General features: G+C 38.0%; 3 protein-coding genes and 1 long non-coding RNA gene across 8 annotated transcripts in view; 2 read left to right on the top strand and 2 right to left on the bottom strand.

The window, feature by feature from the left end:
• The window catches only part of LOC6039714 (synaptic vesicular amine transporter), an 88426-nt gene that overhangs the window by 13519 nt on the left and 47255 nt on the right, over positions 1-27652 (top strand). For 4 of the 5 annotated variants that reach the window (XM_038262104.1, XM_038262100.1, XM_038262101.1 and 1 more), the window contains exon 3: positions 19828-20099. In XM_038262104.1, coding sequence (XP_038118032.1) covers positions 19853-20099 — 247 coding nt within the window. In that variant the 5' untranslated portion in view covers positions 19828-19852. Of the gene's footprint in view, positions 1-6293; positions 6532-19827; positions 20100-27652 lie in introns of those variants that run through there. The other variant, XM_038262103.1, reaches the window with a different exon arrangement.
• LOC119768960 lies at positions 8499-10169 on the bottom strand. The gene has a single exon (XM_038260803.1). The coding sequence runs from the start codon at positions 10167-10169 to the stop codon at positions 8499-8501; it is 1671 nt and encodes a 556-aa protein (XP_038116731.1).
• Positions 10196-11222, bottom strand: LOC119768959 (craniofacial development protein 2-like). The gene is made up of 2 exons (XM_038260802.1): positions 11216-11222; positions 10196-10767 (listed from the first exon to the last, which is right to left on the bottom strand). The coding sequence occupies exons 1-2, from the start codon at positions 11220-11222 to the stop codon at positions 10196-10198; spliced, it is 579 nt and encodes a 192-aa protein (XP_038116730.1).
• On the top strand, positions 20698-26202 carry LOC119769484. Its single transcript, XR_005278378.1, has 2 exons — positions 20698-25656; positions 25711-26202. It is a non-coding gene; the product is annotated as an uncharacterized LOC119769484 (long non-coding RNA).

Genomic DNA, 27652 nt, shown 5'->3' with positions numbered 1-27652 from the left:
GTTTTTGGAAATCGTACCATGGGATTTGAACACTTTGTTCGTGGTTCTCATTTTCATGAACGCTTGTTCACGATTTTGGGAACTCTTTTTTCTCCGTGTATACTGACTCTTAGTTGGCTTGTTGTCTACCTCACTCTTTCGAAAATTATAAGGGAAAATGTGAATAAAACATTTAACTCTTTATTTTTTTAAACTTTTTTCATTAAAACTGTGATAACTTGAATATTTGAGCGATGACTTACTCTTATTTGAGTATCAAAAAAGTCGTAATGGAATAACGCTACTGAATAAATGAGTAATCGAAAAACTTTCTCAACGAATCTGTGTACGAACCGGTTGTTGCGTTTGAAACGGAATTTGTGTACGATTCTAATTAGATTTCGTTTCAGAATTCGGATTGATTTGACTGGGTGATAGACTTGTCTAGGCCGGAACAATTGCCCAAGGTTCATTTCTAGCGAAGCTACCCTAGTAACATTTTTAAACTTACAGGTTTTATCATGGTTCTGCACGGATAAAAAAGAGTTCCCAAAATCGTGAACAAGCGTTCACGAAAATGGGAACCTCGAACAAAGTGTTCAAATGCCATGGTACGATTTTGAAAAACGTACCATGAAATTTGAACACTTTGTTCGTGGTTCCCATTTTCATGAACGCTTGTTCACGATTTTGGGAACTCTTTTTTCTCCGTGTGAAAACCCTGATACGGCCTAAATAGGCTTTTATGGCCTACTTAAAACCTAAAATGTTGCTTGGGTATTGTCCACAATGGGGAGAGGCGAAGGCACGTGGTATGTAGATGGTCCTGTTTTTCTAATTTCCTGATCACGTGGTATTCAAAGAGTTATAGAAATTTATCAAAAATATGTACGGATCTTTCATTGGACTTATTTTTGGTATGGAAAGCACAAACCACATAGGCGGATTAAGTCAGCTGTTAAGTTAAAATTCATTGAACAAATACATAATAAACTATATTATCGATGAGGTGCCCCGACAAAAAATATATCTGATATCTGATAAAATCATATCTGATATTTTGAGGCTTTGGTCCAAATTAGAGCTGATTCATCGAGCATTGAGAAGTGCACAAAATTAGAGATAATTGTACCAGAAAAAAATGTTTTTAACCAATCCACAGCTAAGAACGAGCTATAAGCAATTGAAAGAAAATGTCTGTTTTTCCGTAAGTGCTGGTCCAAGTGGTAAAAATACATTTAAACCCTCAAACGCAAAATTTTTATATCTGGCAAAACTGTTCGTAAATTTTGAGTACATCATTGGATTTTACGTCCAAAATTGGCTTACCAAAAAGTTGACTTCTGTTAAATTATATCTTAGGAAAAATCATTTAAAAATAAGTGTTCAAAAACCTAAAAAAGGGAAGCGCGGGTTCTGGACCATTTATCACCAAAACTTTTTTGTTTTTTGGGCAAAAAACAACTTCCATGCCAAAATTGAGCAGATTTTGGTAAAAGACGATATCGGACGCGTGGTCTCTGGGGAAAGATATTATGTTATTTAGTTAGGGGGATTTTTGGGGTGAATGTGTGTGTTTTTCTTTTTTTAGTATAATTCTTTATGGTGAGTAAAACCCCTTCATTTTTTCGTTTGAAAAATTAATTATTTTTGAAGAATTATCTCCCATCTGAAGTTGGGCCGTTGCAAATATATTTCAAAGTTTCGAAGGGAAAACATTTCCGGCATTGATAACCATATTTAACTTGCGTGGGAACGTTTAAACATATTTAAAATTTTCTTGAAGCTGTATCGCAAAAAGTGTTTTTATCCCTTTTTTTCGTCATAACCATCAACTGAATCGGGTTGATTCGGCAGTTTGAAGGGAGCGTTCTTTTATTACGTAACGCAAAAAAATCGGATTTTTAGGCCTCCTCCCCACCCTTATAACAAAATTTCCATACAAATTAAAAAAAATGTATGGAGCGTAACACGACCTCCGACCCCCCCTCCCACCCAACTGCGTTACGTAATAAAAGAGCGCTCCCTAAGAGCACTTAAAATCTTGAAAAATGGAAAACGATGCACTATTTTTTTTTGTCTATTCGAAACCTTCAAAAAATATCCAAATATTGCGTAGTATCAATGCAAAAACATGAGGTCCAATTCCCCGCGGATGATGATACTTAGATATTTAGAAAACGAATGAAGTCACAACAACTTCTTCATTCAAGTGTTTAATTTTTTCATAATTCATAAAAAAGACTTGAGAGTCATATTTCTAATTACAGTATTTTATCAAATTCCTCTATAAAACTATGGGCAAATTTTAATCAATTTTGACAACATAGTTGATTTTGCGCTAAAATGATGTCTCAAAGCGAATGCTTTTATTGAAAACGAGAATATTCAAACTTGATTTTAAACATTTTTGATACACTCCCTAAAGAAATGACGAGCAATTCCATGCCAAATAGGGAATCGGTTGTACCCGAACCTCTCCGGTTTCAATGAAACTTTGTAGACATGTTATCCTACGCTTATATGAGCCATTTTTATGTATATGGAGCCAGTTCCACACGATAATGACATTTGAGAAGGGCGTAAGTGTTTTAAATATTTTTGTAATTCGGAATATAAATCACGGGTCCCCCACAGACCGTTATTATGAAGAAAAAATTTCCACCCAAACCAATGATTGGACATGGTTTCTGGGACCATTCTGCACCTCTAGGCCAAGTTTCAAAATATTTGCCGGCAGAAATTTCGAATACGGTCAGTTTTAGTATTTTTAGTTGAAATTAAGGGAAATCACATGTAAAATGCATAGGAAAACTTCAAAGTTTCAATGCTTAAACTCTGAAACGTTACTGATCATGGTTTTAAATTGTACTTACATGTAGCAAAATGATATAAAACGATTTACGGAACTGACTTAGCCGGATTAAGCCGTAGTTAAGTGACTTAAGTACATTATTTACAAGTTTATATCTAAATATTTTTAAATCTCCTACATTAGGCAATTTTAAGTCTAGGAAGACTAGATTGCATAAAAATAATTAAAATGGGGTGACTTTGAGCCAAGGGGTGACAATGTACAAAAGATTGTTTTGATAAGCATTAAGTTTATGTCAATATTTGTTTGTAGACTGCTTAATTTGGTCTATTTATGTTCCCAAACCCAAAAATAATTTGATGATATTGCTTCGCAGATCGCAAATTAATATGTTTGAATAGGCCTATTGACTTTAAATCACCTATAAGTGACAGATTTAAAATGCTGCGCACATGTTCCAGTTCTGAATCGATTCGTTCTGAATATAAATAAAAGAAAAACAATTATGTGACGTGTCAAGTTTGTAATCAAAAATCACATTGTTTTGTTTTAAAACGTTTAGAAATTTGAATGAAATGCAGTGAGTATTTCAGCTGTAATTTAGCTCAAACATTTTTGTTGCCCTGTATAATGATTATAATTAGCAAAAGTTTAATGGCACAACTTCCCACAGGATTAATATCTCAAACTAATTATGATTTTGCAAAATTGCAGGTAATCATCACAAAAACTGTATTTTATAATTGATTAATGTATTGTTGATACAGTTTGATCATCAATGAAATTCATCAAAACTTATTATTGATCAGCAAGTACTTTTACTGATAATATATTTAGTTAAAACAAAACCTACTCCTGTCTCATGTGAAAACACAACCACTCATCCACTATTTTAACAATCCCGACATATCTTAAGAAAATGTGAAAATAGTATAGTCTGATATGTATAGGTTATTGAACTTATAAATATTTACATATGAAGGACGATTTAAGTTTTCAATGTAGTTTGTGTCTTAAAACTCTTGTCAGGCTAGGTTTTTATTTAACTTTTTATGGAATTTTTCAAAATTGTGGGAGAGGACAACAATATTTGCAACGAGTAATCCTTATAATTCAAGCTTATCGAGCTTGTTGTTAAGCTATTTAGTTATTAAACAAACGTAAAATTTGGTACAATGTCACCCCTTGGCTCAAAGTCACCCCATTTTAATTATTTTTATGCAATCTAGTCTTCCTAGACTTAAAATTGCCTAATGTAGGAGATTTAAAAAATATTTAGATATAAACTTGTAAATAATGTACTTAAGTCACTTAACTACGGCTTAATCCGGCTAAGTTAGTTCCGTAAATCGTTTTATATCATTTTGCTACATGTAAGTACAATTTAAAACCATGATCAGTAACGTTTCAGAGTTTAAGCATTGAAACTTTGAAGTTTTCCTATGCATTTTACATGGGATTTCCCCTTAATTTCAACTAAAAATACTAAAACTGACCGTATTCGAAATTTCTGCCGGCAAATATTTTGAAACTTGGCCCAGAGGTGCAGAATGGTCCCAGAAACCATGTCCAATCATTGGTTTGGGTGGAAATTTTTTCTTCATAATAACGGTCTGTGGGGGACCCGTGTAAATATTTCTGTATCTCGAAGCCGTTGCATCGTATCAAAAAGTGGTAAAAGACAAACTTGTAGGAAATTTGACGGGCTTTTCGATAAAAATACACTGAAAGAAAAAAACACTCAACTTTTATGAGTTTTTTGATTTTTAAGTTTAAAAGTCAAATTTGAGGGGGAGCCCACAATTTTTTTGCGTTCAAAATTTTTGTAAAGATAGCCTAAGATGTAACAAAAAGACTTACGAAAAATGCAGGATGGAGCATCACACCTAAAAAAATACAAAATACACTTCTTGATACGATGCAACGGCTTCGAGATACAGAAATATTTATATTCCGAATTACAAAAATATTTAAAACACTTACGCCCTTCTCAAATGTCATTATCGTGTGGAACTGGCTCCATATACATAAAAATGGCTTATATAAGCGTAGGATAACATGTTTACAAAGTTTCATTGAAATCGAAGAGGGTCGGGTACAACCGATTCCCTATTTGGCATGGAATTGCTCTTAAAAAAAATAAAGTTTGATTTTTCGAGAGGTAATTTTTGTTCAAAAACAAACATCAAGTTTTGTGTGCTGCCAAAATTACAAGATTTGAGATTATCGTGTGAGCCAGGGGTGCCAGGTTGCCAGATTTTTTGAGTGCCAATTTGAAAAAAAATAATTTTCTTTTTCTTCCGCACATTATTTTGTTGATGTATTTTGTTTAGTTTGTGAATCTATAATGTATAAAGAGTGAAAATACACTGTTTTTGGACAAAACATTGCTTTTTAATTTGAGAAAATTGGCTTGCCAGATTTTTTCCAGATTTTTTGTCAGATTTTTTGTCAGATTTTTTCTGTTCAGACCTGATGCTTATTAGATAATACACTAAAGACTAACATTTACACTTACAAACATCCAAATCATGTAATACATTACGCATTCAACCATTTTCATCGGCCCGATGAAATTCCTCTAGCCCCCATTCCAAACCTCCCAAAAATATTCCGTTCACTTTTAAAAGTCGCATGGGTTCCCTGCACTTTTGCTACTAGTGAACAACAAAAACATCCCCTCCCAAATCCCCACGGGACTGTAGGGGCGCAGCCTTGGAGCACAGTGTGGAAATTTACTTTGTTAGATATTCTTGGTTGTACCGGGCAGCAATCAAATTGTCTAAGAATATTGAATTGACCATTGTGGCACCCCCTACAGCGTGGTGCAGACCCGTTATGCTATGCTATGCTATGCTATGCTATGCCAAAATTACAAGATTTGATGAGAACGAGATTTATTTTTAGGCAATGTTGTCTTAAGATGTCACACAACATTTTAATCAGAATTTATTTTCATAAAAAAAGAAACATAGCAAAATCCGTAAAAATCACTCTTAACCAATATCAACCCCAGACCCAATGACACTTCGACTGACGGTAGTTTAGTTTTTCCTTTTGTTTTGAAATGATTTTTGAAAAAAAACTAATGATTGTAAGCTTTACTCAAATAACTGCCAACACTGGCCGGTACACATTAGATAAGCTTCAGTTCTAAACTCAAACAAGCGTATATGCGAATACATAAGCTACCGAGGAGAGAGAGAGCGGGAGAAAACGCCGGCTTGAAGCCCTCGGGAGGCCTCTCCGACGCAGGTAGCTTCTGAGTGGCCGTAGACCGGTGGCGGCGGCGGCGTCCCCACACAGCTGATGGCCAGAACGAAACGAATTCGGGCTTAGAAATGAGTGAAAGAAAGCGAAAATCAACCGCGTCTCGGGCGAAACAACGAAAAAAAAGATAAACACACAAACACACACGTGTGGCATGGCGTTTGATGTGCGGTTGCTGAGGAGGAGGCCGAGAGGCACATGAATGAGATGAACTCCGGTCAGTCAACGGTTGTGATTAGAGAGGTAAACATCGGCCAGGGCGCGCACGCTTCTTCATCCCCCGGGACGGACGGAACGGTTCTGTGAACGGAGTTTTGCATATAGTTTGGACGGGTGAATTCGTTCGAAAAGTTCGCCAAGTTTGTGGTGTGTGAATTGTGAAGCAAATAAGAACGCCGCGTGTTCTAACGACCACGGGGAACGGCAGAGTGTCCAACTATTTGGACCTTTTTTTTTCTTTTACACAGGTTAGAATCTCGTTTTAATTTACATAAAGATGACTTGACAAATTTGATAGGGAAGAATATTGGAAGAATACAAATTTGATTAAGTTTTAAAGAGTCTTCCAATGCAGAAGAGTGTTAAGGCTGGTACAAATATTTTAAAAAGGTTTTGTAACTTTTAAATATTTTGTGGAAATTGCTCGAAAAGTGCCCAAATGTAGCATGTCAATACGTTTCCCTCAAACAAGAAATACTGTCGGAAAACTTGTTTTTAACAATATCGTTGTATTTGAGCATCATTTTAGTTTCATTTGACCCAATGTCATCCTCTCTAAGGGGTCCATCGATTTCCACCATATTTTGGGAAAATGTTAGTAAACTATCTAAAAACAATTCACCGTTAAAAGATTTTCAATGTTATTTAAATTATTTATGTATTCAAGAAATTACGAGAGGTGTATCATTGATTAAAAAATCTTTCAAGTATCATTAAGGCCGTTGCGATTATTATATGTCACGCCCTTCAAAATCGTTTTTAAAAATCAGGGGGCAAAACATGTTCAGAAAACTTCAAAATTTTATGGAATGTTTGACAATCAGCTGGAAACATTTAAACATGCATTTCCCTTTGTTGATTAACATTTTAAACGTGTTTAAGTTCGTTTAAAAATAATTTCAGTTTATGTGAAATTCGGTTGTACAGTAACGCAAAATATTTTTTTGGGTGAAAAAAAATCTTCAATGCTTAGATATTTTGAAAAATAAATAATTTTTATACTTTTTTCAGTTTTTGCCACCGCTGAACTGTTTCAATGAATCAATACGACGTCGTCTTACTATCTTGTCGCACCCGCCATTTCGACGTTCCGAGAAAAACGCGTTTTTATGTTTGACCTTGAATAAACAAAAACTTAAGCACGCAATGTAAACAATAACAAACACCTTTTGTTTCGTTAACCATTCTGTGCATTTTACCGAAGTTTGATTGAAGTTGGTTGCTGGAGTCCCGAGTTATAACTACAAATGTTTACGGCAGTTTAACTTGTACGTGCGTCAAACGCGTTCTGAAATGAAATCCCTTTGGCCAGTTGTCGCAAATAAGACGGCCCAAAATGCAAGTAAAACTCTAGAATTCATCCACGAGTGTAGCTTAAACGGGAATTTAGTAGAGGACCCAGAAATCGCCCACTTTAGTGGGAATTTTAAGTTTTCACAAGGTTTTTATCATTAACAAGTTCATTTTTGTTTAAATTTGGCGTTTTAATAAAGTGCCCTGAAGTGCCTATTTTCGCCCCCCTAAATCAAATTTTCGCCCACCCTTGGAACTAGTTTTCGCCCGCGACAAAAATCAAGGATTCAAATGAAATTATGGCACAAAGCTAAGCAAATATGGTCTCCTTTTGATACACAACATGCTAAAAGCAAATCAAAGCAATCCACTTTAACGACCCCCGAGTCTTTTGTGGGCTCTGTTGCAAGTTTCTGCTCATTTCTAGGCGTCCGAAGGTTATGTGTGGTGAGTCACCCAAAACCTCTTTAACGCAAATGGACCGACGTTTTACTTCCCCATCCGATAGAAGGCCAGGAGGATAAGGCGGGAATCGAACCCGCGCCCCATAGCAACTTAGGGATCGGCAGCCGATGCCGCTAACCACCGCACCACGAGACCCTCGTTTGAAGCATCCAATTTCGTCCACTACAGCCCGAATACGAGTCCCTAGTCTGAAATTTGAAATTTTCACTTTTCGTGCTGAGAATTTCTGTACCGGCCTGGATCAGAATGTTTTGCTTGGGGAATTTGAAATTTCAAATTTTTTAGAAAAAGTTTTTTGCAAATTCAATGACAGTGTCTTAAAGAGAACATTCTGCCGCGTCGATTGATGTATAAAATATGGTACTTTAGTCGAATTTTATGTAGGGGAGAGTGGGGAGACTTGATCCCCTTCTTTTGTATCGCACATACTTACTTACTTACTTTATCAGCAACAGGTCTATCGACCCAACGCTGAACTAATCGAAGATTTCCAGGATGCTCGATCTTGGGCCGCTCGTCTCCAGTCGCCCACAATGTTGGCCGCTCTTGCATCTTCGTCGACTGCACACAGCCAACGCGTACGAGGCCTTCCACGAAGCCGACGACCCCGTCCAGGTTCGCTACTGAATATCGTTTTAGCCGCCCGCTCGTCCGACATTCTGGCTACATGTCCAGCCCACTTCAGCCTGTCGTGCTTGATGACTTTTACGATATCAGTATGTTTGTAGTCTTGGTACAGCTCGAAGTTCATGCGCCTGCGCCACCGGTCTCCTACTTGCTTGCCGCCGAAGATAGAACGCAGGATTCTCCGCTCGAAGACCCCAAGTGCTCTCTGGTCAGCCTCCTTTAGCGTCCACGACTCGTGACCGTAAAGAGCTACAGGGAGTATCAAGGTCCTGTACAGCGTGATTTTCGTAGGCGTCCTTAGGCTGCGGGACCTTAGCTGGCTACGAAGACCGTAGAAGGCCCTGTTTGCAGCACTAATCCGCCGTTTCACTTCGCAGCTCACATCGTTGTCGCACGTCACGAGTGTACCAAGATATACAAATTCATCCACCACCTCATATCTTTCTCCATCTATTTCCACCTCCGAAACACCATCACCTGCACTGCCACGCGCTCTGCCAGCAACCAGATACTTGGTCTTGGCAGTGTTAATGGTCAGTCCGATCTTCGCAGCTTCCCGCTTGAAAGGGACGAACGCCTCCTCCACTGAACGACGGTCGATACCAATGATGTCGATGTCGTCAGCGTATCCAAGCAGCATGTGCGATTTAGTGATGAGTGTTCCGTTTCTTTGCACGCCTGCCCTTCGAGCAGCACCCTCCAACGCTATGATGAACAGTAAGTTCGAGAGAGCATCGCCCTGCTTCAATCCATCCAACGTAACGAAAGCTTCAGATGTCTCGTTGGCTATTCGCACGCTTGATTTTGCTCCGTCGAGCGTTGCACGAATCAGTCTTATAAGCTTCGCCGGAAAGCCGTGTTCTACCATAATCTTCCAAAGTTCGTTTCTTTTGACCGAATCGTACGCCGAATTGAAGTCGATGAACAAATGGTGTGTTTGCAGGTTGTACTCCCGGAACTTGTCGAGGATTTGTCGCAGAGTGAACATCTGATCCGTCGTTGACCGACCCGCTCGAAAACCGCACTGGTATTTGCCGACAAAGGTCTCGGTCATCGGTCTCAGCTTGCTCCACAGGATGCGGGAGAGTACTTTGTACGCTGCGTTGAGGATTGTGATGCCTCGATAGTTGGCACAATCGAGTCTTTGCCCTTTCTTGTAGATTGGGGTGACGAGCCCGTCTAACCAGTCGGTCGGAAGCTGTTCTTCGCACCAAATGCGTAGGATGATTTGGTGCAGAATCTCGGTCATCCGCGTACCCCCGTGCTTGAAAAGTTCGGCCGGAAGTCCGTCCTTTCCCGCGGATTTCCCGTTCTTGAGCTCTTTAACAGCCTTAGCTACTTCCTCCAACGTAGGCGGGTCCACATCTTCCTCAACGTGTATCCTGTCCTCGACGATTCCCTCTCGTGCCTCACCGTTCAACAGCTGCTGGAAGTGCTCCTTCCACCTAGCCGCCACCGCAGTCTTGTCTGTCAACAGGTTGCCTTCCGTGTCGTTGCACATCACAGGGGAAGGCGTGGTTTTCCTTCTTACACCGTTGACAGTTGCATAAAACCTCCGCTTATCGTTCGCGTTGTACTGTGCTTCCGCTTCGGCAAGTACCGTTTCGTCGTACTCCCGTTCTTTTCGGCGGAGGATTCGTTTCTCTGCTCTTCGCAACTCACTTCCCTTCCGACCTGCGCGTTTGCGTCTCCGATGACTATCTTCACGTCGTGTCTTGGGCACTCTCCATAGGTCTTGTCCAGACGCTCGTAGAAAGCGTCTTTCTCGTCATCGGGCTTGTCGTTCGTCGGAGCGTAGATGTTGATCAGGCTGTAGTTGAAGAATTTGCCCTTTATTCTCAACACGCAGATCCGGTCATTCACCACCTTCCACTTGATGACTCGGTTCTTCTGATCCCCAATCACTACGAAACCGACTCCGTGCATCGCCTTTTCGCCGCCACTGTAGTAGATGTGGTACTTGAAAGAGGTGTTGGCGATGGGGTCCACCGCCGTGAATTCTCGCTCTCCATGACCGGGCCATCGAACTTCCTGGATGGCGGCCACATGCACGTTCAGATTGTGCAGCTCCCGGGCAAGAAGGCCAGCACGTGCAGGATCTTGGAGAGTTCGAACGTTCCAAGTACCGAGTTTCCAATCGTTGTCCTTTTTACATCGCCTGGTCTGATGCCGATGAATCCGTCCTGAATTTCTTCTTTCGTTTTTCTGAGTTGGTGATTTACTTCGGTATGCCGCCTAACCAGAGCTGCGAATACCTAGTCTCGGGGTGGGGCTGCCACCTTGCAGCTTCCGGGACCCAGCTGCGGTTTTCTCTCGACACCGTAACGGGGGCTTTTGTCTCGAAGCCTAACGGTACAGCTACACCCTCCGAAGAGGGTGAAGCCCCCCTTACCCTGTCAGCATACTACCAAAGTTTCCACCGGGGGTTGGTTACCCGATCTCTGCAATGGTTACTAGTATCCCGGCCAGCACCGCGGGGAGGCCAGGGTATCGGAGTTACAGGACAAGAGGCTAAAGGACCACTTGGTGGGTCTATTTTATACCTACGGTACATAATGTACCTATGGTACGCGTTGTCCAGTCGTTCGCTGACCGCACATAACTCTTTCAATTTCTCACAAAACTATGATCTTTTTGCGTGAATTTTAAGCTTAAACATTCAACTATGTTTGGCTGATAAGGGTATTTCATCAAAAAACTCTTCGAATCAAGCCAAGCGTTTTAAACGTTTTAAACGAGTTTTAAACGAATGTTTTAAACCGGCATTTTCAAAATGTTGGGGGTAATTTCAATATTTTGAAGAAATCTTAAGCAAAATGTTTTTTATTCATCCAAACTTTTAATTTTCTATAAGTTACAGCAATTTAACATTAAACCTGTACGTTTATGTTCAAAATATAACAAGTTTAGCATGCAAAATATTTAAAAACTTAAAATTTTCTTTTTTAGACCAAAATTGAGCATGTTTAAAAAAGCTGGTAATTTTTGTTTGCAAAACTTTTGAAAAAAGGTTCAAACTGCAGTAAGTTATGTGCAACTATACTAAAGGAAACTATGTGCGAAAACCCAGCCCAATTATTTAATCTTGAGGCTGATTCCAGTGAATGTAAAAATGCAGGGATCAAGTCTCCCTAAACGCACTTTTTTAAACAATTTATTGTAAAAATAGTATGACGATAAATTTAACGTCAAATGCGTAAGGGTTTTGGAGTAGCATCATGTATAAAAAATAGTTTTTTGAACAATTTTTGAGTGCTTTCTATACTTATCAAAACAAAGGAAAAAGATCTGTTGGAAGTTTTTTGCAGCACTTTTTAGAAAAATGTGTGTAACTCAATCTAAACATTTTTTAATTGTTTTTCTTTGTTTTCTACAATGAGTTTTAGTCAATTTCGCACAACTTTCTGGAACAAAGCTAATTGTTTTACCCACATGCTGACGAGATACAGGCTTGGGATCAAGTGTCCCCGGAGATCAAGTCTCCCCACTCTCCCCTACTTTTATATCACAAACATTTTCCGAACGAGGGGGTACGGATAAATATTTGACTCACTGTATGTACCAGTAAACTATTACCACGTTTGAACTAGGTGTCCCATATCTTAGCTTAGGTTAATTTTCTGATGTTTTTACACCCTAGTGCATGAAATAAAATTAAATGATTAATTATCCTTTAAAAATAATCTAGAATGGTCCCAATATATTTTCAAGCACATTTCGTTGCGATTAGAAAAGTTTTTATGGTAAACGAAAACTGGTTCCTCATAAAATCTGATAACACAATACTAGATTTCGCCCTGGGCGAAAATTCGATTTCATGTGTTTTTTCATGACCACAGAAATCATCCACAACGAAAAATGGTATAAGTTTGCTAAATACCGATTAAATCCAATAGGTGGGCGAAAACTAGAGCAGGGCGAAAACTTGTTAAAGTCAAGACTTGAAAAAAAAAACAAATTTCAATAATAAGCATTTCAAATGTTGGGCACCTTTGCCGAAATTCCAAAAACTCAGCCAAAACTGGAAGCTATCCTTTCCATAACCCTTGTTTACATGAGTTTTCATTTCCGAATGGTATCGTAACACCGTTTGTCTTTCAATTAGTTTTAAGGCGCAAACATTCGGTCCCTAAACAGGTTGCCGACAAAACAAGTTGTAAGCAAGCTTCTGTTGAAATTAGCAAGTTGCCAAAAATATCAATCAAAATTAAATTCATTGCTTTGCATAAACTTGAATTGACTAGAAGTACAACAAAATTAGCACTTTGAAAAGTTTCTTGTTCCTATTCTGGTTTCACCAAGTTTAAGGTGAAATAAAACTGCATCGCCGCGGTGTCTTTGCCGGTAAAGAAACTTGCGAAACGAAAAGAGTGCGAATCGTGGGCGGGAGGGGGGGGGGAATTCTTAATTGGCAGAAATGAGGAAGTTTGCAAAATTCATTATCATCTTTCACGTTTCAGAACTATGCACCGCGCTTTGTGTGTGGATTACCGGGCCCCTTCGGGGCTATCTCAATAGAAATGTGCACCGCCATGAGCAGGCATATTTTGCCTGACTAAATGCACTTAATTGTGCGAAGGTGCCACAGCAAAGGCCAGTTGGTGGATAATGTGGTGAAATTTGATTTAGAAGTTGGCACAGTTCTTTCGAAATATTTTCTTATAAAGAAAGTGATGGCTTTCGAACAGTTGTTTTATTTGTTTGAAAATGATTTTCGAAAAACTTTGGTAAATATATCGTTCCTAATTCTGATTTTTGAAATCTTCTTTTTATCCACTTTGGAATTTCAACAAGTTAATGTGACATTTTACAGAGATTGTATATATTCTTAACAATACAATGAATAAAAGTTCAATGTTTGACCAGAACTTTAAATCTGATGAACTTGAAACTCATGTACATGTGTACAGTGCGTCATCCATGTGCTCGTTCTGATATGTTTACTCTATTGCCGATGAACACGATAAAACATCGCAGAATGTTTATTTTTACCAGCTTAAATATAGTAAAATAAGAATTAAAAAATATTTTACTGATTTTCAACTTCAAATATCATACGTAAACAAAATTGTATTAAGCGATAGTGTTATGACCTGATAAGCAAATCAACCCGATAAAATTGATTTAGTGCCAGTTTGAAGCAATTTTACACAGTGCACTTTCGGGCAGAATCAACAATATAGTAGCAAGCAAGCAAGTGTACTGCACACACAAAGACAGAATTCCCTACTAAGTGGCCGGAGAATGCTCAAGGTCATGGTTACGGCGCTAAACGGAGTGGGTATAGAGAGGCAAAAAAACGTAGGTTTAGTTGTTGCACTTGCTGGCGCGCAAAGAAATTATGATTGTGTTCAAGATAACCGCGGTGGCTGTGAATAAGATAATTACAGCGCGCGCTCGTTATTGGTGAATTGCTAATTAAAAGCTCTGATGTTTTTACCTTTGGCTGGTGTGCGCTAGTGGTGGGAGGAACATGGGCTAAGTTTGCTTTCTAATGAGTGTCGATTTAGTAGTACCTCGTTAAATTCCATTAGATATTCCTCATCGCTGAGTTAAGAATTTATTGTTCGTTATTTGGATTAGCAATAGCACTCTTGATAGTGACATTGCATTAAAAATTGTAGCCTTACAGCTTTATTTTAGATGAACCTGGTGGCCAATTTCAGCAGTGACGTTTTGGAATTTGGCATTATTCAACCCACGAATTACTCCTTTGATCAATTCCAGCTCAAATCAGGAATTTTTCTGATACTTTTGTACCCGACCCTCTCCGATTTCAAAATACACTGAAACAAAAATACACGCCACATCTATGAGATTTTTTGATTTTTAAGTCTAAAACTTAAAAAAGGTGATGTCACGATTTTTTTTCGTTCAAATTTTTTGAGGAAATAGCCTAAAATTTTACCAAAACACTGACGAAAAATGCAGGATGGTATGTCTCTCCTAAAAAAACAAAAATCATTTACTAAAATTGTTTTTTTTTTTTTTGAAAAATGGTCTAAACGTTGAAATTTGTTAAAACCAGTAGTGGGGATCGATTTTCCAGACGATTTTACATAAAAGTCTCCATATTGACCATTGTCCTATGTCCAATCCTTGGGAAGATACAGAGATTTTAAAAATAAAAATGTTGAAAAAACGTGTTTTTTTGTGGTTTTTGGCAATTTCTATATGACAGATTTGGTTTTTCAGTCTCGTAAATATTTTTACCAGAGAGCCCGTCCGATTTCCCATAAGTTTGCCTTTGACAGCAATTACAGATATAAGTTGAATTGCATTGCTAATAACTGAAAATAGAATATTTTTTTCAGTGTGGTAGAAACCAGGACAGTAAATTTGCTTACGTATATATAAAAACGATATAAATCAAAAAGCTGTCAAACTTATGAGAAATTGGACGAGCTTTCCGGTAAAAAAAAAAACAAAACAAGACTGATAAACCAAGTCTGCCATATAGAAATTGCCAAAAACCACCAAAAAACCCGTTTTTTTCAACATTTTTATTTTTAAAACCACTGTATCTTCCCAAGGATTGGACACTTTTATGTAAAATTGTCTGGAGAATCGATCCCCACTACTGGTTTTTACAAATATTGACGTTTAGACCACTTTTCAAAAAAACAGTTTTAGTAAATGATTTTTGTATTTTTTTAGGAGAGACATACCATCCTGCATTTTTCGTCAGTGTTTTGGTAACATTTTAGGCTATTTCCTCAAAAATTTTGAACGAAAAAAAATCGTTACATCACCTTTAAATTTAAGTTTTAGACTTAAAAATCAAAAAATCTCATAGATGTGGCGTGTATTTTTGTTTCAGTGTATTTTTTTTCAGAAAGCCCGTCCAATTTCCTACAAGTTTGTGTTTGACCACTTTTTGATACTACGCAACGGCTTCGAGATACAGTAATTTTTAAATTACAAAATACAAAAATATTTTAATACCTTACGCCCTCCTCAAATATTATTTTCGAGTACTATTGGCTCCATATACACAAAAATGGCTCATACAAGCGTAGGATAACATGTCTACAAAGTTTCATTGAAATCGGAGACGGTCGAGAAAAAAGTACCAGAAAAATTCCTGATTTGAGCTGGAATTGCTCCTTTACCGGTTCTAGCACGGTTGTAGTGGAAAATCTTGTTTTTGTTGGCCAATTAACTGCATATTTAGATTTTTGTGATGTTTATATTTTTGCCAAACTTAAAAGAATATTTAAAAAATTAAGTGAAAATTAAATATTAAATTGAGACATGTTTTTTGCTAACACATCCTCAAAAAAAATTGTAATTGTCTGCTCTAAAACTTTTTAGAACATTGTTACACTCCAAAAATTAGCCCTGCAAAATAGAAAAAAAGCATAAAAAGCAAAGCAATCCACTTAAACGACCCCCGGGTCTTTTGTGGTCTCTGTTGCAAGTTTCTGCTCATTTCTAGGCGTCCGAAGGTTATGTGTGGTGAGTCACCCAAAACCTCTTTTACGCAAATGGACCGACGTTTTACTTCCCCATCCGATAGAAGGCCAGGAGGATAAGGCGGGAATCGAACCCACGCCCCATAGCAACTTAGAGATCAGCAGCCGAAGCCGCTAACCAACGAGGTCCTACAGAAAAAAACATGATATTTTAAATTTTATTCTAAATGAAAAGATGACCCCGGGTTATTGCAGATTCTAAAAATACGGTTGAACAACGAAGTATGGAAGAATTTATGAAACTATTTTTATATTTTTTTAATGAAAAATACGTTTTTCGGAATTTTGAGTATGACATAAAATCGGGCGTCCAATTTAACATAAAAGTTTCCACAATATCAAATTGCCAAAACTTCACCATTTCGACTGCAAATTATTGAAAAACACGTATTTTTCTAATGTTTTAAAAATGGAAAGGGTCGTATCTCCCCTCTGTCCCTCGATATCGAAGAATGAAGCTGGGTAATTCTCTACCAACTCACACGAAATCGGAAACGGCAGAGTTTAAAAAAATAGTGTTTTTTCGATGAAAAATACATTTTTTTGGAATTCTGAGTACGCCATAAAATTGGGCGTAAAATTTTACATAAAAATCCCTTTGACACCAAATTTCTATCTCATCGCCTCTTTTTCGCATGTTCAGAAATGGAGGGGTCGTACCGCCCTACCGTCACGAGAAATCAAAAAAGAGACCTCGGATTCGTGATCAGGGACAAAAGTTACCCATTAGGACAAAGTTTCACGCAAATCGAAGAGGGGTCGTGGCAACCGCTGAGTGAGTTGGCGGAGAATTACCCAGTTCTGATTTGTGATCAGTAGGCTTAGTAATTTTCCACGCACAAAAATTGCAATTTTCACGGGGACTAAAATTCCAAAACACAACATTTCACGAAAATTTCACAAGACGTGAAAAAATGTTAAAATAACCATTAAAGTCATAAAAACATAAACATTGAACCTAACAAAAAGAAAGTCAAATTTCATAGAAATTGTTATAACTTGATGATGTTATTTATTTTATTTCACTATTTTTTATGTGGGTAATTCTCCGCCAACTCACACAGCAGTTGCCCCGACCCCTCTTCGATTTGCGTGAAACTTTGTCCTAAGGGGTAACTTTTGTCCCTGATCACGAATCCGAGGTCCGTTTTTGATATCTCGTGACGGAGGGCGGTACGACCTTCCATTTTGAACATGTGAAAAAGAGGTGTTTTTCAATAATTTGCAGCCTGAAACGGTGATGAGATAGAAATTTGGTGTCAAAGGGACTTTTGTGTAAAATTAGACGCCCGATTTGATGGCGTACTCAGAATTCCGAATAAACGTATTTTTATCGAAAAAACACTAAAAAGTTTTAAAATTCTCCCATTTTCCGTTACTCGACTGTAAAATTTTGGAACATGTCATTTTATGGGAAATTTAATGTACTTTTCGAATCTACATTGTCCCAGAAGGGTCATTTTTCATTTAGAACAAAATTTTTCATTTTAAAATTTCGTGTTTTTTCTAACTTTGCAGGGTTATTTTTTAGAGTGTAACAATGTTCCACAAAGTTGTAGAGCAGACAATTGCAAAAATTTTGATATATAGACATAAGGGTTTGCTTATAACCATCACGAGTTATCGCGATTTTACGAAAAAAAGTTTTGAAAAAGTTGGTCGTCATCGATCATGGCCATTCATGGTCACCCGCGACAGACACGGACGACGAAACAAAGAGAAACGCAAAAATTAACTTTTTCAAAACTTTTTTTCGTAAAATCGCGATAACTCGTGATGTTTATAAGCAAACCCCTTATGTCTATACATCAAAATTTTTGTAATTGTCTGCTCTACAACTTTGTAGAACATTGTTACACTCTAAAAAATAACCCTGCAAAGTTAGAAAAAACACGAAATTTTAAAATGAAAAATTTTGTTCTAAATGAAAAATGACCCTTCTGGGACAATGTAGATTCGAAAAGTACATTAAATTTCCCATAAAATGACATGTTCCAAAATTTTACAGTCGAGTAACGGAAAATGGGAGAATTTTAAAACTTTTTAGTGTTTTTCGATGAAAATACGTTTTTCGGAATTCTGAGTACGCCATCAAATCGGGCGTCTAATTTTACATAAAAGTCCCTTTGACACCAAATTTCTATCTCATCACCGTTTCAGGCTGCAAATTGTTGAAAAACACCTCTTTTTTCGCATGTTCAAAAATGGAATGGGTCGTACCGCCCCTCCGTCACGAGATATCAAAAAACGGACCTCGGATTCGTGATCAGGGACAAAAGTTACCCCTTAGGACAAAGTTTCACGCAAATCGAAGAGGGGTCGGGGCAACTTTTCCAGATTTCGTGTGAGTTGGTAGAGAATTACCCATGTAAAAAAAACGAAAATAATGTACATCATTCAGCTACAGTCATCCCACATATTCAGAACGGTTTACAGAGCGGCCAATGTGCAAAAAATCATAGAAAATCGATAATTGAACTTAATGATTCGGTTTTAGCTTCATTTGAAAGCTTTTCTTGCGATCTTTCGAATGCTGTATCGAACAATTGCAAATTTTAACTTTTATATCAAGTTTTTGGTTCTCTTCAGGAGTACATAATTTGTACAAAATAATGACTTCACACACTGAAACCAATGATTAAACACAATTATGGAACAGGCAATTTGGAAGCAGTTTATTGTTTTAAAAGTACTACTTTTACTAGTGAAATATCAAGAGAATGTCCAAATAAAGGTCCTAAAAATAGTTGGGTCGACAGAAAAGATGCATTTGGCATACTATTGACAAATTATCACAAAAGTATTCCGAATTTATGGGTGTTCCGAATATGTGGGGTGACTGCATTGAATCCTTTTTTTTTGGTAAATATTGTTATTATTTGGTTTTATTGTTTGTTTTTTTCCTTTAAATTTTCAAATAGTTTATACCATGCCTTTCAATCAAAAAATAGATAAATCAACATCAACAAGCATTGTTGATGAAATAATTGATTAGAGTTGATATTTGTAAGATATGTTTAAAAAAAAATCAAAAATTTCACGGGATTTCATGGAAACTTCAAAATTTTACTAATTTTAGCCGTCAGGGACAACAAATACCCTTTAGGACAAATTTTCATGCAAATTAAAGAGGGGCGAGGGCAACTTTTTTCGATTTAATGTGAATTGGTGGAAAATTACCCATATGAAAATCCTGCTCTCTAGGTTTTGAGTTTCGAACTTAAATTTAAAAATAAATGTGTCTCAAAGATTAAAGCACTTTAGGTTAAACCATCATGTTTGGTTAAATTCTCGGGATAATTTTACTTTCGTTATGTGCTGTAGATAATGGCGTTGAATCCATCTCAAGGGATCAGCCGACAGTTCCATAAAGCTAAAGAATCTCACCTTGGGAAATCATAAGATATGAGATGAAATATTTCTATTGTCGGTCTACCACATTGCCTCCGAGTCGTCCATCCTGTGCTATTTATCATTTCTCTTGACTGTACCACAGCCGGAAATGGGGCTTCCTAGTGTACTAAAGTGACTCAGAAATGTACCGTGAAGGATAATATCGTAACTCTTCCTCCTGCTCACTACATAGCGGAACAAGAAAATAATCCTCTTTCGGTTTCAATCTCTCTTTTTTTTCCCTCAAACATGGCCTTCCTCTGGACTTGCCGGGTACATCTCCGCCAACAGTCACCAGGGGTCTCCGTGAGTTGCAATGCAAACAACCGATCCGGGGGGAAACGGCCAGGGACCCACCACGACTGCGGCAACTGCCACCGCCAACAACAACAACAGCAGCTACAACAACGGTTCCACGTCCGGGCGCTCCTCGCCGAAACCGCCGGCCGGATCATGGGCATCGATGAAGGCCAGCGTCCTGCGATGGCGCGGCTCCCGGAAGCTGGTCCTCGTCATCGTGGCCATCGCGCTGCTGCTCGACAATATGCTGCTGACCGTCGTTGGTGAGTACAAATCAGTCTCATTTTAATAATATTATTGCTCAGTAGACATTATTTTACTTATTTTGAATTTTAATGTTTATCGGAAAACGTATTTAGCATATTATTGACAAATATTACAAAAATAAACCTGATCAATTGGGAGGGAAGCGTGAACTTTGTGGTTCGTAGAATCACGTGCACTTTGAATTTTAAGAAAAAAAAAGAATTAGGTCGGTTCGTCGCATGAGTAAAAACAATCGGAAAAATATACAAAAAGTGAAACAAGAACATTTCTCAAAGGATTAGCACTTAACTTCAAAACTTTATTTAAAGTCACCTCCTCGCCGCACATTATTCTATAAAATTTACCGCGAACAAAGCCATAAAGCGCCTGCTTCCGCGACCGCTGGTTCATTTCCGGTACGACAAGTCTGCCCTCGTTCCGGAAGCATCAAGCGCAACAAGTTGCACCACAAAAAGAAGGACAGAATGTGTATAAATGTGTGTGTGTCTATGACGACAACCCGACAAATTTCCTCATTCTTTGCCAGTCAGCTCGGCTTTCATCTCTAATTTTCATTCAGAACATGCACCTCATTTCCCTGCATCCACCTGTAGGGAATGAGTGCAGGTACAGCTAAATTAGAATTTTTGATTGTGTTTGTAGGCATGCAAAGGCAGTAGAAGTCTAGAGCAGGATAAAAAGAGAGCAAATTACAGTAGAGTTCATGTTTTTGATTGTGTTGGAAAGCGTGAGCATTTATGAGAGAGGTAAAAAGAGAGATGAGAAAATGAGAGCGTGAGAATCAAGGTTGGAAAATAAATCAGTCTTGTTGTACGTTTTGGCACGGAAACACGCGTTTTAAATTCGTCCGAAAAACGGCTTAAAAAATATTTGTCCGAAAACAAAACTGGCGTGTCCGGATCACGACAATGGCGCGGATCGGTTCCTCGAGCTTACGCGATTAAATTGCGGTGAAGTTGGTGAAGTGAATGACGTTCAGCGAAATGATTTGAAACTTGTTTGGCGAGACTGCAATCGCAGGAGTTTTGGAAGAGGTTTGCCTCGGAAAGTTGTCCGCCACCATGGCTGGCGGTGCGTCCTGCCGCCTTTGAGGAGAGTTTTGGGCTTGTGATTTGTGCTGTCGGCAATTCTTGGCCGGATCGGTGATTTTTTTTTGAGTGCGCGGAACGGAGGGATGACGTCATGGAGTTTAGTTGGTTTGCGGCAACGATGTTGCTGCTGTTTGTGTTTATTGTTTTTCTCGACTCGGAATCCCCAAGATGGCGGTTGTTGAGCCTCTTGTTCGTGACTTGGTGAACGCGTGTATATTTTGACGGCCACCACACCAATACAAACACAGAAGTTGAACGATGAAAAAAGCGGAGAGAATTTGGTTTGGTTGTAGCAGTGTGTAGTGTGGCCGGGCCAGCGTTTTGTAGTGGTGGTGCACCCGGCTAATCGCAACTTTTACTTGGTTTTGGCGAACCCGATACTCACACCAACACAGGCGCATTCTATTCCGACCGGTGCCGGTGACATGCACGGAGGATGCACAAGGTATGTTGCCACAACAAAATATTTATTTTATTGATGAGTTGAGCGGAATCATCAAATGCGAAAAAAAAAAACAAAAACGTGAAAGTTACGTCTGATTATCCCGGTTGAGTTTGGCGATCACTGTTCTGGTGGATGTAGGGCTGACTCTGTGCAGTTCTTCTGATGGAAGACGCTCTACAGTTGGTTCGACGTTTGGCTAATGTTGGTTCAGAATTTATTTTTTTTGTGAGTGTAATTGTTTGTTTACGACCTACGACATCGCCGTTTATATACATTACAAAGTAGGAATATTGATAAGACGCAATTTTGGAAGGATGCAGATATTCACAATTATTTTTTTCCATTGGTGAGATGAAAACAACGACAGTTAGGATGTCTGTCGGGCCGATTGGCTGGATGTTTTGATATAAGGCAAGATTGTTCGATCGGAAGTTTCGAATTTCGAAATTTTGATTTTAATTTGTTTTAGAGCGTAAACATGAATGATGGAGTAGAGTGCTTGGGTAATCAATGAGGCATGATCGATCAATTTGGTGATTTGGGCGTTGGGTCTCCTGGAAAGAAATAGCGTGTTTTTCATTGATTGTAAGTAGTGGATGTTGGGAGCTTGAGTTTCATGAGGGGGAAACAAAAATGATGATATTTAAAGCTTATTCAGAGGTTATCCTCTAAGAGAGACTCCTCGGAGCGGATGATTGGAAAGTTAATGAGAATGTTGGGGTTTTGAACTTGAGTCCCATGTGAGGGTAGAGTGAACTGCTTATTTTTTTAAGTTTGAGACCCCTACGAGGGCAGAACTTGGATGATAGAAATTAGAGCTGTAGTTCCATGCGAGGGTAAAGTGAAGTTGTGGGATGTTGACAGATACAAATGGATTGTGATCGCGTACCAGTGATTCTCGTTGAGTACACCAGTGTTGTTAACTAGAAAAGTGAACTAACACGTACATGTCACTCGGGAGTTCACACGTGTAAATAATAGAAAGAGATGATTTCAGCATGACTGAAAGAGCCATCCCCGAGAGGAAACCCTGCAGATGAAAATGGCCACTCTGACATTGTGATCGCGTACCAGTGAGTCCCGTTAAGTACACCAGTGTTGTTAACTAGAACAGTAAACTAACACGTACTTGTCACTCGGGAGTTCACACGTGTAAATAATAGAAAGAGATGATTTCAGCATGACTGAAATGACCTTCCTCGAGAGGAAACCCTGCAAACGAAAATGGCCACTCTTACATTGTGATCACGTACCAGTGAGTCCCGTTAAGTACACCAGTGTTGTTAACTAGAACAGTAAACTAACACGTACTTGTCACTCGAGAGTTCACACGTGTAAATAATAGAAAGAGATGATTTCAGCATGACTGAAATGACCTTCCTCGAGAGGAAACCCTGCAGATGAAAATGGCCACTCTTACATTGTGATCACGTACCAGTGAGTCCCGTTAAGTACACCAGTGTTGTTAACTAGAACAGTAAACTAACACGTACTTGTCACTCGGGAGTTCACACGTGTAAATAATAGAAAGAGATAATTTCAGCATGACTGAAATGACCTTCCTCGAGAGGAAACCCTGCAGATGAAAATGGCCACTCTGACATTATGATCACGTACCAGTGAGTCCCGTTGAGTACACCAGTGTTGTTAACTAGAAAAGTGAACTAACACGTACTTGTCACTCGGGAGTTCACACGTGTAAATAATAGAAAGAGATGATTTCAGCATGACTGAAAGGACCTTCCAAGAGAAGAAAGCTTGCAAATTTTCTCGAGATGATAATGATTTCCCTGAGAGGGTTTTGCTTTCCCCGAGAGGATGATACTTCCCTGAGTGGATGATGATTCCACGAGAGGATTATGTTTCCTAGAGAGGAGTATGTTTTCCCGAGAGGATAATGATTTCCCTTAGAGAATGATGCTTCCCCGAGAGGATGATGCTTTCCCCGAGAGGATTATGCTTCCCTGAGAGGAGTATGCTTCCCTGAGAGGATGAGGTTTTCCCCGAGAGGATAATGTTTTCCCTGAGAGAATGAAGCTTCCCCGAGAGGATGATGCTTTCCCCGAGAGGATTATGCTTCCCTGAGAGGAGTATGCTTCCCTGAGAGGATGAGGTTTTCCCTGAGAGGATAATGATTTCCCTGAGAGAATGAAGCTTCCCCGAGAGGATGATGCTTTCCCCGAGAGGATTATGCTTCCCTGAGAGGAGTATGTTTCCCCGAGAGGATAATGATTTCCCAGAGAGGATGATGTTTTCCTGAGAGAAAAAATTCTTTTGCCGAGAAGATGATGAGGGTTACCCCGAAAGGAAATTTTATTTGATTATATCAAAACATGCGATACTATTCCATCACTGCGGATTGGTTTAAACCTTAATGGCATAAACCTGTTTAGCATCTCAGACCAACAATTCAAAGGTGTTAGTTTGAATACCACCGGTTTCAGCAGTTTTTTCTTGTTGTTTATATTCCAAGTTCAATTACTAACGAAACATTATAAAGGTAAACCGTATGCATATTAGCTGCATTTGCCAGTTAAAAATATCTTGAGCTTTTGATATAAATGCTGAAGACAAGGATAGTGTAAATAATGTAGGAAGCTTAGAGCTGTTTGTGCTAGTTGAATTTTTATAAAGTTTGTGTTGTAAAATGTAATTTGAAATGTTGATTGTTATTAATTCATTTATTTCTGGCAGCTCTAACCTTCTTGGTTGCCCTATTGTTGATTGAGATTCTGGAAATATGAGTAATGGGTAAAAGTTAAATAAAGTCTACGTTATTGGTTGCTTTCCTGATTCAAACCATATTTTTAATTGTGAATTTATTGTCATTTTTTTAGAAATTTTGCTTGTAAAATATAATTTGAGTATATGATTGCTTGTGTTTTGCTAGTTGGAAAATGATTTTAAATATTGGACAAAACGTAATCTAATCGATATAAATTTGAGCATATGATTGAATCTCTGGACAATTGGGCAAAGTAAATAATGTTGGGCTAGTCGGGAAACATTTTTTGAAGTCTGAATTTATTACTGAAAAAGAACTGAAATATAGTCTGTAAAGTTAAAACTATTGATTGAATTTCTGACATCATGAATCAAGTGGGGAATGAGAAAGAAGCTTTGGCGTTTTTAATGTCTGCAAGCAAGGATTATGTGGAAAAAGCGAGAGACTTGGATAAGAGGAGAAAATTGTTAGTTGTTGTGATAGTTTGTGTTTGAGAACTTTGTATTTAGGTTTAGTTAAATTTTTTATTTTGGCTACATTTCTGAAAACATAAAACATTTGAAAAAAATCTTAAAGCGGAGTAAAATCTGAATATTGAATGTATTAGTTTTTTTTCAATTAAGCTAGAATATTTGAAGTTTTGATTAAATAATTTAATTTGAGATTTCAAAATATGGCTAATGTGAATAAACTTCGAAAAATTTGGTAACGCAAACGAAACTTGTGCTGATTTCTATTTTTTTAACATTGTCAGTTGGAAAAGCATTTTAGAAATATGGTTTTAAAAATATCAGTTGAGGGTTTGTTTGATTTGTTGAACGTATCTAACTTTCTTGTGTTGTGGAAAACTTTGATTAAGTGGAGTGATTTTATTAACGTATTTGTTATAAAATAATTTTGAAGTTTGATTTGTAAAATATAATCTGATTGCAGGATTGCAAACATAAACATTTTGAATAAGGCGGGTAGCTTAGATTAAGAGGGGAAAGTTGGAATTTTAAATTTAGTTGAAAAGAATGTGAGAAGTTCAGTTTAGTTTGAAGCATTACTGAAGAAAATAAATGCTTGCCATTACATTTTAGCTTTAGCTCAAGTTTTTTTGATTTGTTGTGATAATTATTCAAAGATAAAGATATTTTAAAAATTATAGCAAAGAAGATAACACATGTCAAGCCATGCGGGTTTGAGGTTTTCTTTTCATTTCTCCACAGCTCGTTCCAAGGAAAATGTAGGATGGAACCAAGATGGACGTGGAAATATTTGACAAATCCAACTGGAGGCAATACATTTGAGTATCGATTGTATAATCAATCCAAAATATACTACAGTCTTTTGTATCGTTTCAGATAAAACTATGAGTAACAAGACGGACGGATGTGGCACTAGAATCTATCATCGTACGGAAAATGTTGTACAACGAGTCTTGAAGAAGAATGGATTGTAAATATTATAATGTTTTCGAAAAGATGTAGGTTTTTATGCGGACGGGCTTTTCCTACCAAGAAAAGAAAAAAAAATATATTATGTATTTTTCCATGCCTTATAGAACAGATTTATTAGTTGAAAAATATTAACATAGAGTAGAGGAGAGGGAGAATGTAGGGAATGAGTGCAGGTACAGCTAAATTAGAATTTTTGATTGTGTTTGTAGGCATGCAAAGGCAGTAGAAGTCTAGAGCAGGATAAAAAGAGAGCAAATTACAGTAGAGTTCATGTTTTTGATTGTGTTGGAAAGCGTGAGCATTTATGAGAGAGGTAAAAAGAGAGATGAGAAAATGAGAGCGTGAGAATCAAGGTTGGAAAATAAATCAGTCTTGTTGTACGTTTTGGCACGGAAACACGCGTTTTAAATTCGTCCGAAAAACGGCTTAAAAAATATTTGTCCGAAAACAAAACTGGCGTGTCCGGATCACGACACCACCGTCCTGCTTCCCAACGGGGAGGTCCTTTTTCCTTCTATAACACAAAGCAATAATGGATTCCGACACCCATCCGTGGCCTCCCGGCTACCGACGACGACCATAATCCGCTTCGTCCTTGATGTCTTGTGATACGGCCATCCGAGCCGTTTCGAGTCGGAGGAAGGAGGCGAATGCAACTAGTGGGAGCGATTCATCCACGATGGGAAGCACTTTACTCGGCATTCTTCCATCATTTGGGTGCTCAGCTCGGCTAAACCAAGTAGAACGAATGAATGGCGGTAAAGCGTCGTCGTCGGCGGGTTCCGGAGAGCAGCGCGAAGGCAGCTAGGGAGTTGACGAAGATGGATCTTTGGCTGATAGTGGAGACGAGGGTGTACAAGTTTTGATTTTTATATTATGTAGTTTTTCCCAAATAATTATTTACTTAAACACCTAAACTCTGTTACTCAGTTACGAACAAGTCGGATTTTTGTTAGTATTTTTATTTTAGATTTTGTTACTTTTTTTGTGTTGTGAAATGGATTTTTTGCCTTCTTCAAAGGCTATAAAATCACTCGAAAAATGAACTTCTTTATTCGACCTCGTAGACCCACCTTCACGTATACCTATCGACTCAGAATCAAATTCTGAACAAATGTATGTGCGTGTGTATGTCTGTAAAAATGAACTTCTTTATTCGACCTCGTAGACCCACCTTCACGTATACCTATCGACTCAGAATCAAATTCTGAACAAATGTATGTGCGTGTGTATGTCTGTTCAATACCATGCCGTTAAAGATCAACATAAATTAACATTTCAACTCCCAACTACTTAAAAAAGATAGAACGGTGATTAAATCTCGCTGATTCTCGGGCATAACTCAAGCAATCGGGACAGTTCTTTTTTTTAAGTAAGTTATTAGGATGTCTAGATAAACTAAAACTTTGCAGAGCTCGATTTGATCAAATTTGTACTTTATGCGATAAAAAACGTCGTTCCAACTTTTTTTTTTGCTCTTGTAAATAAAAATCGGCCAAAATTCCACGGAGACAAGCACGAAAACCTGAGAGTTCCTACTTTTTAGGGAGGCTCGGAAATCCGTGTATGTTAGACATGCGTTTGGCGTCTCAGTGTTAAAAATTTCAAAGATATCGGTGAATGAAAACACAACTTATATTTAATAATCTTTTTTTTAATGTTTTAAGGAAAAATCTCAACAACCAAACGTTGGATCAAATTTTTTAAATCGTAGACGACGTTTCGATAGCATATTCAATTTAAAGTAAGAGTAAGAGTTTTATGAAATTATAAAAATGTTTGCAAATTGTACACTTAAGCAATTTGGCCGTCCATGACTAAAAGAATTATTTTTAGCACGTTGTCT

The sequence above is a fragment of the Culex quinquefasciatus genome, chromosome 3 (assembly GCF_015732765.1).
Source record: "Culex quinquefasciatus strain JHB chromosome 3, VPISU_Cqui_1.0_pri_paternal, whole genome shotgun sequence".
NCBI classification, from domain to species: Eukaryota; Metazoa; Arthropoda; class Insecta; order Diptera; family Culicidae; genus Culex; species Culex quinquefasciatus.
This window is presented reverse-complemented; position numbering and strand designations above follow the sequence as displayed.